Below are 12,648 nucleotides of genomic sequence, written 5' to 3' on the forward strand. Positions count from 1 at the left end.
TACCTCGGTGCCACTTTTCCTTCACAAGTCCCATGTCCAATAACCCCCTAAAAATCTTCTGATTTCTGACCTGAATGTAGTCAGTGACGGAGCCTCCACACCCCTCTTGGGGAGAGAATCCCAAAGATCCCCTGGGTGGAGAAAGGTCTGCCCGTCAGTCGTCAGTGGCCGACCATTTACTTGAGACTGTGACCCCTGGTTCCAGAGTGCCCGGGGAAACATCAACTACTCATCTACCCTTCAAATCCTTTCAACGAAATCACCTCTCACGCCTCTAAAGTCAAGGAACGAGAGGCTCAGCCTGCTAAATCACTCCCCCCAGGACAAACTCACCGTCGTAGGAATCACCACCCTCCCTCATCTGGAGAGGCATCTACCCACGCTGACCGCAGGGTCCCACGTCCCCTCCCACCCTGGAGACCACTGTACCCCGACCCCTCCCACCGCAGTCCCCCGACCCCTCTCACCGCAGACACCCCTGTACCCCGACCCCTCCCACGCCAGAGACCCCTGTACCCCGGCCCCTCCCACCACAGTCCCCTGACCCCTCCCACCCCGGAGACCCCTGTACCCCGACCCCTCCCACTGCAGTCCCCTGTACCGACTCCTCCCACCGCAGTCCCCCAACCCCTCTAACCGCAGAGTGGGATCCTCCCCAGTTGCAGAATGTGCTCCTGTGCATCTTCCACAGACCCCTGCCCTCCTGGGCCCTGACCCCTCCCTATAGACCACCAGCGCACCCACCCGGAGCCCTTCCACAGACCACCATCCTCCCATACTCTGACCCCTCCCCTACTGATCGTCCTTCCTTTTCCCCAGCCCCTCCACTTAGAATGTCAACGCATTTCCCAACACCTCCACAACTGTGAGCCGACTGCCTGTACCCCTCCCACTGAAAGCCATCCTAGTGTACCCCAACCCACCTCACTGAAGGCCATCCTACAGACACCACCCCCTTCTCCCAACAAAGACAGCCTCCTGCCCCTTGATACCTCCCCACTCGCTGCCCTCCTGTATCCAGACCCCCCCCCGGTATCCCAACACCTCCCATTCACTGCCCTCTACCCTGAGTCCCACTCTACCCTGTCTTCCACCTCCCCCCCCCCCCCCCCCCCACCCCAGACCAATCTGCTCTGCAGAGGACAGACTTACTTAAGGTGTAGAAAATGAGGAGGAGCTTGGATAAATAGGAAGGACCCTGTAGTCAAAACCCAGAGGCATAGTCATTGGCAGAAGGATTAGATAAAACAAAGGCACAAGATAAAGATAAAGGCAAGATAAAACATTTCCCCACAGGGGCTTGAAACTCACTCCCTGAAAAGGCAGAAACCCTCATCACATTAAACATTATAACGAGCTGTGACCTGCAGGGCTACAAGGAAAAATAGCAGGGGAATGGAATTGCTGAGAGCTAGCACAGACTCGATGGACCAAATAGCCTTCATGTCCCAAGGAATTATGTAAGTGTGGCTATGGATGCAGTGCTGGAAGGTGGGATTAGACTGGGAGCTCTTTCTCAATAGCACAGAAGTAATGGGCTGAACAGCTTCCTTTTGTGCTGTGAACATTTTAATGATTCAACGCTGACACAAAGCTTGGAGGCGTAGAGAACTGCGAGGAGCATTGAAACAGACTACAGAGAGGTACAGAGAGGCTGGTGGAAGGGGCGGACAGGTGGTAGATGAAATGTGACGCTGTGAAGTTCAAAGTGTTACATTTTGGTGGGAAGAGCGAGAAGGGTCAATGTAATGTACAGGGCAGAGTGGAAGGGGTGCTAGGACAGGGAGATCGGAGGGGCCGGTTAGTTGAAGCAAGATCGGCAGCAGCTGGAAATTCAAAATAGAGACAGAAGGGTGGAAGCACTCGAAAAATCAGGCAGCATTAGCGGGGAGAGAAACAGTCAGTGTTTCGGGTTGGGGACTCTTCATTGGAACCGGAGTTTGGGGGGGGTGGGGGGGGTGGGGGGGTGGAGAAGGAGAGTACGGAGGGAAAATCTGTGATAGGGTGCAAGTAAACTTAAAACAGCAAATTGAAATAAAGGTACAACCACATTTGCGGGAAGGTGGGGGGGTATACCAGAAATTGTTTAATTTAATATTAAGTATAATTTTCTTCTTTAGAAGTATAATGGTGTAATACAGGAATGTTATGATTCCCTGACTAACACCCTCGGGTACATTGGTGGGGGGAAAAGAGTGTGAGAGGTGCTATAGAAATGCAGGTCCATCTTTTTTGTAAGGCTCCTTGTTGCAGATCAGCAGCTTAAGAGTTGTCATCTGTGGGCACCTCACAGACCTCCTGTGTACAGCTGCCCGCCCCCTTTCCACAGTCCTGCCATTGGTCCAGTTGGAAGACGAGTTGCTGTCTCTTAAGTGCATGTTAAACAAACACAGGACGTCTGAGAGGGAGTGGGATGCAGAATTCAAGTGAAAGGTGACTGGGAATTCAGGGCTGCCCTTGCAGTCTGAATGGAGGTGTTTTACAAAGCAATCACCCAACCTGTGTCAGCTTGGAAATGGCAGCAAGGGTAATCCTGTACAAGTGCAGGAATGAGACACGCACTTTGTTCTCTCCACTCACTCTGCAACTTAAAACACGAACTTTCCAGTCCCTGGTGCAGGGCCACTGACCTGAAACATTGACTCTCTTTCTCTCTGCTCGGACGTTGCTTGGTCTGCTGAGTGTTTCCGGCGCTGCCTGTGGTCTCGGGTTCCACGGGCAGTTCAGTGAATGGAGCAGGGCAGGTTGAGCAAGTGATTGGGAATAAGTCAGGTGACTGATCCGTGCACCCAGAGGAAACTGTCACCCCTGTGAGTTGCGTTTGTCCAGAGGGGACACTCCTGCCAGCTCGCTGTTCACCATCGGACACTCTGCAGTCACGGTGAATCCAGAACATGGCACCCTTCACCCTGGGTCAGAGCCCTGTGACTTTTTTTAAATCTTGTAATGACTGCCTTTGTTTGCACCTTGCCAAAGGACAGCAGATGGGTAGATGGGCACCCCACCCTTCCCCAACACAGGGGGATGGAAGCCAGACATCGGGACAGGAGGAGAGACAGAAAGCTGATGGACAGACTGAGCAGAGGTACAGACCGTCACAGGAAGCTTAGACACTCACTCCTGTGACGTGAAGCTGTTTCTCTCACTGTCTCCGTATGGAGTGCAGTCAGTTTCCCAGTGATGCACACAGCATCACCTGGAGACCGCAATAACCAGGCTGCAGGCAGATTTCGAACGTGCACAGACAGATTCTGCCCTAATTCCATCTACAAGTTTGCAGATGATGCCACTGTAGTAGGCTGCATCTCAAATAACGATGAGTTGGAGTACAGGAAGGAGACAGAGAGCTTAGTGGCATGATGTCATGACAACAACCTTTCCTTCAATGTCAGCAAAACAGAAGAGCTGGTCATTGACTTCAGGAAAGGGGGCGGTGTACATGCACCTGTCCACATCAATGGTGCTGAGATCGAGAGCTTCAAGCTTCATCACCAACAGCCTGTCCTGGTCCAACCACGTAGACGCCACGGTCAAGAGAGCTCACCAGCGCCTGTATTTCCTCAGGAGGCTAAAGAAATTTGCCATGTCCCCTTTGACCCTCACTAACTCTCATCAATGCACCATAGAAAGCATCCTATCTGGATGCATCGTGGCTTGGTATGACAACTGCTTTGCCCAGGACCGCAAGAAACTGCGGAGAGTTGTGGACACAGCCCAGAACATAACAGAAACCAGCCTCCCCTCCATGGACTCTGTCTATACCTCTCGCTGTCCTGGTGAAGCAATCAGCATAATCAAAGACCCCACCCAACTGGGTCATTCTCTCTTCTCTCCTCTCCCATCAGGCAGAAGATACAAAAGCCTGAGAGCACGTACCACCAGGCTCAAGGACAGCTTCTATCCCACTGTGATAAGACTATTGAACGGTTCAATAAGGACTCTTGACCCCACAATCTACCTTGTTATGACCTTGCACCTTATTGTCTACCTGCACTGCATTTTCTCTGTAGCTGTGACACTTTACTCTGTATTCTGTTATTGTTTTTACCCTGTACTACCTCAATGCACTGTGTAATGAATTGACCTGTATGAACGGTATGCAAGACAAGTTTTTCACTGTACATCGGTACAAGTGACAATAATAAATCCATAACCTTACCACGGATGGCTCCTCCAGCAGCGACATGTCGTATCCGCTCAAGGCAGCCACAAACAGCACCGCCCTCACGTCCTCGAAGCAACTGATCCACTTCCTCCGTTCCGTTCGCTGTCCCCCAACGTCGTACAGTCTAGAATCCACAAGGACAAACGGCAGTTACCACACCATCTCCATCGGGAACGGACAAAGGAAGCCCCCTCTGGACTGGTCCGGAGACCCCCGGAACGGAGGTCACTACCCAGTGCAGTCTTGGGGGCAATAAAACTTAAAAATAAAAACGTTGACTTTTCATTATTCATAAAAATACCAGATATGGGGCTGTTTGACAGTTGAGAACCATCCAAACAGCTAAAGAAGAGCCTTGACTTCGCTAGCATGGGAAGACAGGGTATTGCTAAGATGCACACATGGGGTGGCCAATGGCAGGACTCCGGAAAGGGGGTGGGTAGCTGTACATAGGAGGTCTGGAAGGTGCCCACAGATGACAACCCTAAGCTGCTGATCCGAAACAAGGAAAAGGGATGGACCTGCATTTCTATAGCACCTTTCACCAGCAAGGCTCACCTAATGTTGGCAGAGGAACAAGTGTCCTGCAAATGGAGTGTAGGCCTCAAGCAGCCTTGGCTGAGAACCACTGCGGGCAACAAGCTGCGAGCAACGCCTTGAGAGGAAGTCACGTGATTGAGAGCAGTTCCACAAGCGAAGGCACCTGGAGATAGAAGAGCTGAACCCAGCCTTGAGGAAACAGCTTCTGCCCCCTCACAGGCCCCACCCTGGGAAAATGAAGACCACCTTGTGTGGTTTTTTTTTGGTTCCCAATAACTCAAACCCACACAACTCCTCTCGATCTCCAATAGCTTACCATCGCGCACTAACTGCAGGTTCACATCACAGGAGCTCCCAGGTTATGAATGACCGCACTTACAGAAATCTGACTTCACTCAAATTCTTCCACACATTTTTAAAGCTAGTAATTATAATGTTTCATGGCTTTCATTAATGACGGGATACAGAGTGTATTCCATTAGTTTAATTATGGGTAGTAGTAGGGTGATTAGTCAAAGAAATTATCTTATAGCAAGTGTACGCAGAGTGAAACACAGTGGGTAGTTGTAGAAAATGGACGTTTCTGACTTGAAGACAGTTTTCAGGACTGGAACCCTTACACAACTCAGGGACTGCCTGTACTCCATTTCTTCTCACATGCCCTCTGCCCATTCATTAGACGTAGATGCCACTGGCTATGCCGCATCTGTTGCCCATCCCTAGTTGCCCCCAGTTAAGAGTCCATTGGCCTGGAGTCATGTACAGTTCAGAGCAGGTAAGAAGGAACCTGATTTCCTTCCTTGGAGGCCGGTGGCTAGGCTTTTACCACACTGCGATACGTTACTGTGGCTAGGTTTTTCCTCCTCGAACTTCAATTCCCTAGCTGCCATGGTGGGATTCGAACGTCTGTCTCCGGATCAGTGGTTCAGAACAACTGCTGTTGATCCAATGGCTTAACTGTTGGACTACTGTATTCCTGTCAGATTATCTCCACTGACTTCTGGCTACAGAGAGATTGGAACAAGGTAACGAAAGCTTGGTCACAGGATAACACACCACAGAAACACCTGAGGTTTTGCCTCACCCCTGTAGCACTGCTCAGAAGACTCCTGCACTGCGCTAACCATCCCGGCAAAAAGCATCTCCCTGAGCATTAACCAGCATCTCTCTCTCTCATCTCACTGGTGACATTTCCTGTTGCAATGTACACAAAACTTTTACCCCCATTTTCAATCTCTGCCATTTACATCCATCCCCCAGGGTAAAACAGAAGCTGCTGTGCAGTGACAGTATTAAATAAGGTCACGTCCATCATGGTTGAGTTGTACCGTTGAAAACTGCAAATAACAAGGAGTCAGTGACTGTAAAATTAAACAGAGGTCTTACCATTATCTGTGTACAAGTGATGCAAGTCATAACTGCACATAAGTAACAGCAAAACATTCACAGGGACATCAGCACTGCTAACAAGCCCACTTCAGACAACTGAACGTTGAAGGTATTGGAGGAAAGCTTTCATTCTCTCATTTGGTTCATGAGGCAGTTCAATCCATACGAAGAGTTACTCCCATTTTGGAGTATGGATTGCCCATCTGGCTGTCCAACCTTTTTTCTGACTGACACTAACCTCTTTGCCCACACTTCACATTCTACAGTATAACTTCCGATAATCCGGCATCAGTTTGTTCAGAAATTACGATGGCCCGGCATCTGGCTCACTCATTAGTCCGGACTGCGAGCCGGGATCCGGACTGTGGGGTGAGGCGTGGAGCTGGAGCTGGAGCTGGGCCAGGATCACTAGGAGTAGGAAATGTGGAAAAATGTGCTGCTGGAGCTTAGACATTTCCCGCTCCCTTCAAATTCACTGGATTTGCTGGAAAATTTATTATACTACAGTTCAACATGCAAAATACAAATGTGTTTAGGTATCAATAGGAATAACATTCTATAGTCTGAAAAATCTGCCAGTCCAGCACCATGAAAGCGCCAAGGGTGTCGAATTATCAGACTGTCATTGTACTTACCTACCCCCTGCCCCTTTATCGAGTTGTCATGCCTTCCATCTCAAATCTCTCTCTGTTCCATTGCATCTCAGTGGGTCACGCCCTCCCCTCCTACCTCAAGCTCCACTGCAGCAGCTCAAGTGCAAACATCTGGGCCAGTACTGAGAGAATGCAACATTGTCAAAGGTGCCAGCTTTCGGTGACATGTCCTGTGTTCATTCTTCCTGATGCTCCACACTTCCCATTGCAAAGTACAATGCCCAAGAGGTGCCAAAAAACTATCAGCTTAAAAATCCCAAATTTTTGGGGCAAATTTAAGGCTACAGCTTAATGCAAAAGCATCGCACAGAAACAGGCAAAACAGGCTAATTTAGCAAACGACACCTAATTCTTTCTGCCTGCACATGGGCCATATCCCTCCATTCTCAGCACGTTTGTGCGCCTTTCTAAAGGGCCTCTTAAATGCCTCTATTGCCACCACCACCCTGGCAGCGCACTCCAAGCACCACCACTCTGTGCAAAAATCTTGCCCCGCACATCTCCTTTGAACTTTCCCCCTCTCACCTTAAATGTACGCCCTCTAGTATTAGACATTCAACCGTGGGGAAAAAGATACTGGCTGTCTCTGCTATCTATGCCTCTCGTAATTTTATAAACTTCTATCAGGTCTCCCCTCAGCCTCCGCTGCTCCAGAGAAAACAACCCAAGTTTGTCCAACCTCTCCTCATAGCACCTGCCCTCTGTTTCAGCCTTTTCTGAATCTTATCAAGCCGCTCACTGTGGACAGCTATGGACCAAGCTACACAGAGCTGCGAGGTCCGTTTCCAATCATAGCAGAGCTGGTTTGGCCTCAGGTGGGCTGCCCACAAGGGACCTAGCACATACATCAACAGCATGTGCCTACGAGATGAAAACTGTAACAGAGACCAGTTACTGCAGCATCTCTAACCTAGTCAAATGTCCCTGTGGAGTTCACAGGAACACAGAGACTGACATTGAGCCAGTAGGGGAGAGATTGGGACAAAGTTGGTTCAAAGGGGTAGGTTTTGAGAAATGACTTGGGCGTGAAGGGAGGTGCAAAGGCAGGGGGGATGAGCAAGGGAATTCCTTGGATTGGGGTCCAGTAGTTTAAGGCAGGACCACCAATGGAAAAGTGATGGGAGAGCGAAAACATGCCAGAGGTGCAGGAGTGCAGAGATCTGGTTGTTAAGGAGCTGAGGGGGTGATACCGACGAGGGCATTCAAGGTGAGAACTTCAAAAGTCAAAAAGCTTAGCCTAACTGGGAGCCAATGTAGACCAACAAGCATGGAGGGTCCCTGACGATGGCCATCAGCAGCTCCCCTTCCGTCACACTGCAACCTCCACCTTCCAGGCTCGTTCACCAGTCGGTGTCACGGATGGCACCCACATAAGAAACAGGAGCAGAAGGCAAAAAACACGATGATGCCGGAGGGACTCAGCAGGCCGGGCAACATCCGTGGAGAAAAGCAGGCGGTCGACGTTTCGTGTCAGGACCCTTCTTCAGGACTGAAGATAGGAAAAGGGGGAAGCCCGATATAAAGGAGGGAAAAGCAGAGCAGTGATAGGTGGACAGAAGAGGGGAGGTGGGGTGGGCACAGGGTGGTGATAGGTAGATGCAGGTCAGAGATGGTGATGGGCAGGTGCGGGGGAGGAGGGGGGAGCAGATCCACCGGGGGATGGGTCAAAGGTAAGGAGAGAGGGAAAAAAAAGGCTGAAAAGGAAGAAGAGAAGAAGCATGGTTGGGGGGGGGGGTGTTTGTGGGGAAAGGGGGTGTGGGGGGGGGGGCGAGGGGGATTACCAAAAATGGGAGAATTCAACGTTCATGCCGTCAGGCTGCAAGGTTCCAAGACGGAAAATGAGCTGCTGTTCCTCCAGTTTGCGCTTGGAATTCTCCCGGCAGTGGAGGAGGCCGAGGACTGATATATCAGTGGTAGTGTGGGAGGGGGAGTTGAAGTGACTGGCAACGTCCTTTGTTTCTCTAGCAGGAGTCGGCCACCTGGCCCGTCGAGCCTGCTCCGCCATTCAATGAGATCATAGCTGATCTGGCCGTGGACTCAGATCCATCTCCCTGCCTTTTCCCCATAACCCTCATTTCCCCTACTATGCAAAAATCTCTCTTCACTGTGTCTTAAATATATTTAACGAGGTAGCCTCTACTGCTTCCCTGGGCAGAGAATTCGACAGAATCACTACTCTCTGGGAAAAGCAGTTCCTCCTCATCTCCATCCTAAATCTACTCCCCTGAACCTTGAGGCTATGTCCCCTAGTTCTAGTCTCACCTACCAGTGGAAACGACCTTCCTGCCCACAAAACTCTCCTCTGCAGAGTAGGAGATTTAACAAACACAGCCAGCTCCAAGCACCAACCAACCCTGGTAACAGGTTCCATCAGCCGAGGTGTTCATGGTGACCCGAGTGGTTCAGGAATTGTCAGACTGTGGTGCTCATAGAACCCATGCCCCCCAAGGTCATTGCTTGGGCGGGGTGCGAGGAGGGGTTGGTGAGTAATTTTTCATGAGGGACTTTTAAAATAATTACATTTAGCAACAGACTACAAGAGCAAAGCTTTAGAGCACTTTGGAATGTGTTATAGAAACCATACCTTATATTTTCCTACAACACAGGATGAGACCATTCAGCCCATCGAGTCTATGCCAGCTCTCGGAGCAATCCCATGTCCCATACATCCCCTGTAACCTATTTTCTCCGGCGTACCCATCGGCTCCCTCTTTTCTCCTGCACTAGGGGTGATTTACAGAAGCAAATTAACCTACAAACTAGAACGTCTTTGGGATGTGGAAGGAAACTGCAACACCTGGAGGGTTGGGGGGGGGGGGGGTGCAGAGGGGGAGACCCAAGCAGTCATAGGGAGAATGTAAAAATTCCACAAAGAACTGTTCCCAAGATCAGGATCAAACCTGGATTGGAGGAGCTGCGCAGCACCCGCACTAATCTTCTGTGCCAGTATGCACCAAGAACATAGATATAATGCAACAATGACAATCAATCAGAGCTCTCAGATCTACAGTATACACACCGGCACTTTGTACATTGCTTAAGCATTAGCAGGGTTAGTGCATTAAACCCCTGCAGTGGTTGGGGAATGTGAGCAGCTGGTAGATTGAAAGGGCGAGAACGAGAAACAGACAGAGCTCGGATAATCTGCGGTCGACTTTGTGCGTGAAATCCATCCACTCACAGACACATCAGGCAATTCCACAGAGTTAAACCAATCCAACACCCTGCATTTACACTGCAAGGCTAACACCATAAACCTTCATGAGGACCCTGGAGCACAACGATGGAATCAGAGCAAGACACACGAGGAACTGTAGACAGATGATGGCAGGTTGCAAAGTTCAGAGAAAGAAAGTAAACAGAGAGGGGTGAGGTGGGTGGGGAGAGTGAAGGCAGGTTAGGCACAGACTGAACCTTTCAGAATTTCCCCTCTCTGAGATCTGGAAACCATCTCAAGTATCGCTGCTTGCCATCAAAGCCACCTACATTCCAACACATCCTGAAACAAGTAATAAGACAAAAATGCTGTCTGCATCAGCAGAGAACCTGGCCGTTGTAATTCATTACAGGCACCCAAGGGAAATTTCCACTTTAGTTTGAGAATAAGTAGAAAGGAAAGCTGCAATAATCAAAAGCCCATCGTGCTCATTAGCACTGGATTGAGAGGAGGAGTACATACAATTTCCTGCTTTGTATTACCTTGATTCACTTGGTGGCACACAATAGCCGATGTAATTAAAAGCAGAGGATTCCTTTCTCTTTGCAATCATGAAATTGGGATCAAAGCTAATGTACTAACAAGCTGCTGTTAAAAGAAACAACTGCGCAGGAATAAGCTCCAGTGTGCAGTCCACATGCAAGAATTGCTGCAACATCGCAGGTCAATCATTTGGCAGGGAGAGTGAATCATTCTGGGGTCCGAGCCCATCACCACAACTGGGAAATAGGAATGCAGAGCACTTTAACAGCAGGGCAGAGGGGAGCAGGTGGCGGGAAGCACAGAGAGGGGCAGACAGGGGCGCGGCTGGGGGAGAGTGGACAATCCATTTTCTCACTTTAGTCTGGATCTGATCTCAGCAGGTTCTGACGACTGAGCTCAATGCTCTCGCCACATGCTCTGATCATGGATGGAGGCCATTTGGCCCAGCCCGTCGGTACTGGTCATTTATCCTCTACTCAACGCTCGTCCCCACCTCTCATGTTTTAGAATGCTTTAACAGAACAGAACAGTACAGGCCCTTCAGCCCACGACGATGTGTCGACCTATATAAACACCTGCTCCCTGATCAATTTAACCCTTCCCTCCTAACAGCCCACAACTCTCCATTTTACTTTCTGCTCCCATTTTATCATCCTATCCATCTTTCCCTTCAATCGTTAATCCAACATTCTGAAAGGGAGATTTGGTTTCTATTTCCATCCCGTGACAGTACAGTGATGTAGGAGCATGCCCCCCAAGCCTGTTCTGCCATTCACCAAGATCATGGTTGATCCTTAATCTCAGCACCATTCTCCAGCCCTATCCCCACATTCCCCTTAATATCCATAAAGCTATTGATCTCTGTATTGAATGAACTCAATGACAGCCCTCTGTGGTACAGAATTCCAGAAATTCACCAAAGAAATTTCCCAGCTTGATCCTAAATAGCCTCCACCTTATTCTGAGACTGCGTACACTGGTTCCAGACTCATGCTTGCCTTTATTAGTCGAGGCACTGAGTTCAAGAGTCGGGAAGTTATGTTGCAGCTTTATAAAGCTCTGGTTAGGCTGCATCTGGAGTATTGCATTCAATTCTGGTCGCCCCATTACAGGAAAGATGTGGAGTCTATGGAGAGGATACAGAAGAGGCTTACCAGGATGCCGTCCAGATTAGAGGGGATGAGTTATAAGGAGTAGTTGGACAAACTAGGGTTGTTTTCTCTGAAATGACATTTATGAGGGCAAATCTTGAACAGTATCTTTCTCCCAGGGTCAAGGACATGCATTTAAGATGAGGGGGAAAGTTCAAAGGAGATGTGCAGGGCAGGTTTTTTTTATTATATACAGAGAGTGGTGGGTGCCTGGGGTGGTGGTGGAGGCAGATATGGAGGCATTTAAGAGGCTCTTAGGCACATGAATATACAGAGAATGGAGGGATACGGACCTTCTGCGGGCAGAGGGGATTAGGTGTCATTAGCTTAATTAGTTCGGCACAACATCATGGGCTGAAGAGCCTATTCCTCTGCTGTTCTATGCGTTTGGTCCTCAAAGAATTTAGTAAGCCTCAATTAAGCCCACTCTCATTTAAAAAAACTTGCAAGAATACAGACCTACTCTACTTAATGCCAACCCTAATGTCAAACCCACCATCCAAGGAACCAACCTGGTGAAGCTTTGCTGTGCTTCCTCTCAAGTACAATCTTTTTGAGGTAAAGAGACCAAAACTGTGTACAACACTGCAGGTACTGAAGAAACCCTGGGCCCAGGTCCACATTCTCACCTCTGGGTAGGAAAGACACAGATTTAACTTCAGGGAATCAAGTACAAAATCCAGTTTGACTCTCGAGCACAGTACCAAGGGAGTGATGCATTTTGAGCAGTCTATTGGCAGGCACGGTAGTGTAGCGGTTAGCGTAACACTATTACAGCACCAGCGACCCGGGTTCAATTCCGACCGCTGTCTGTAAGGAGTTTGTACGTTCTCCCCGTGCCTGCGTGGGTTTCCTCCGGGTGCTCCGGTTTCCTCCCACATTCCAAAAACATATGGGTCAGAAAGTTGTGGGCATGCTAGGTTGGCGCCGGAAGTGTGGCGACACTTGTGGGCTGCCCCTAGAACACACTCTGCAAAGGATGCATTTCACTGTGTGCTTCAATGTACATGTGACTAATAAAGATATCTTACATACAAGCTAAACCTTTCG

At 49.4% G+C, this 12,648-nt stretch overlaps 1 protein-coding gene across 1 annotated transcript in view; it reads right to left on the reverse strand.

The window, feature by feature from the left end:
- The window catches only part of gnav1 (guanine nucleotide binding protein (G protein) alpha v1), a 98,254-nt gene that overhangs the window by 8,900 nt on the left and 76,706 nt on the right, over positions 1-12,648 (reverse strand). Inside the window, exon 6 of the mRNA XM_052033271.1 lies at positions 4,160-4,289. Coding sequence (XP_051889231.1) covers positions 4,160-4,289 — 130 coding nt within the window. The remainder of the gene's footprint in view (positions 1-4,159; positions 4,290-12,648) is intronic.

Source organism: Pristis pectinata, chromosome 18 (assembly GCF_009764475.1).
Source record: "Pristis pectinata isolate sPriPec2 chromosome 18, sPriPec2.1.pri, whole genome shotgun sequence".
NCBI lineage: Eukaryota > Metazoa > Chordata > Chondrichthyes > Rhinopristiformes > Pristidae > Pristis > Pristis pectinata.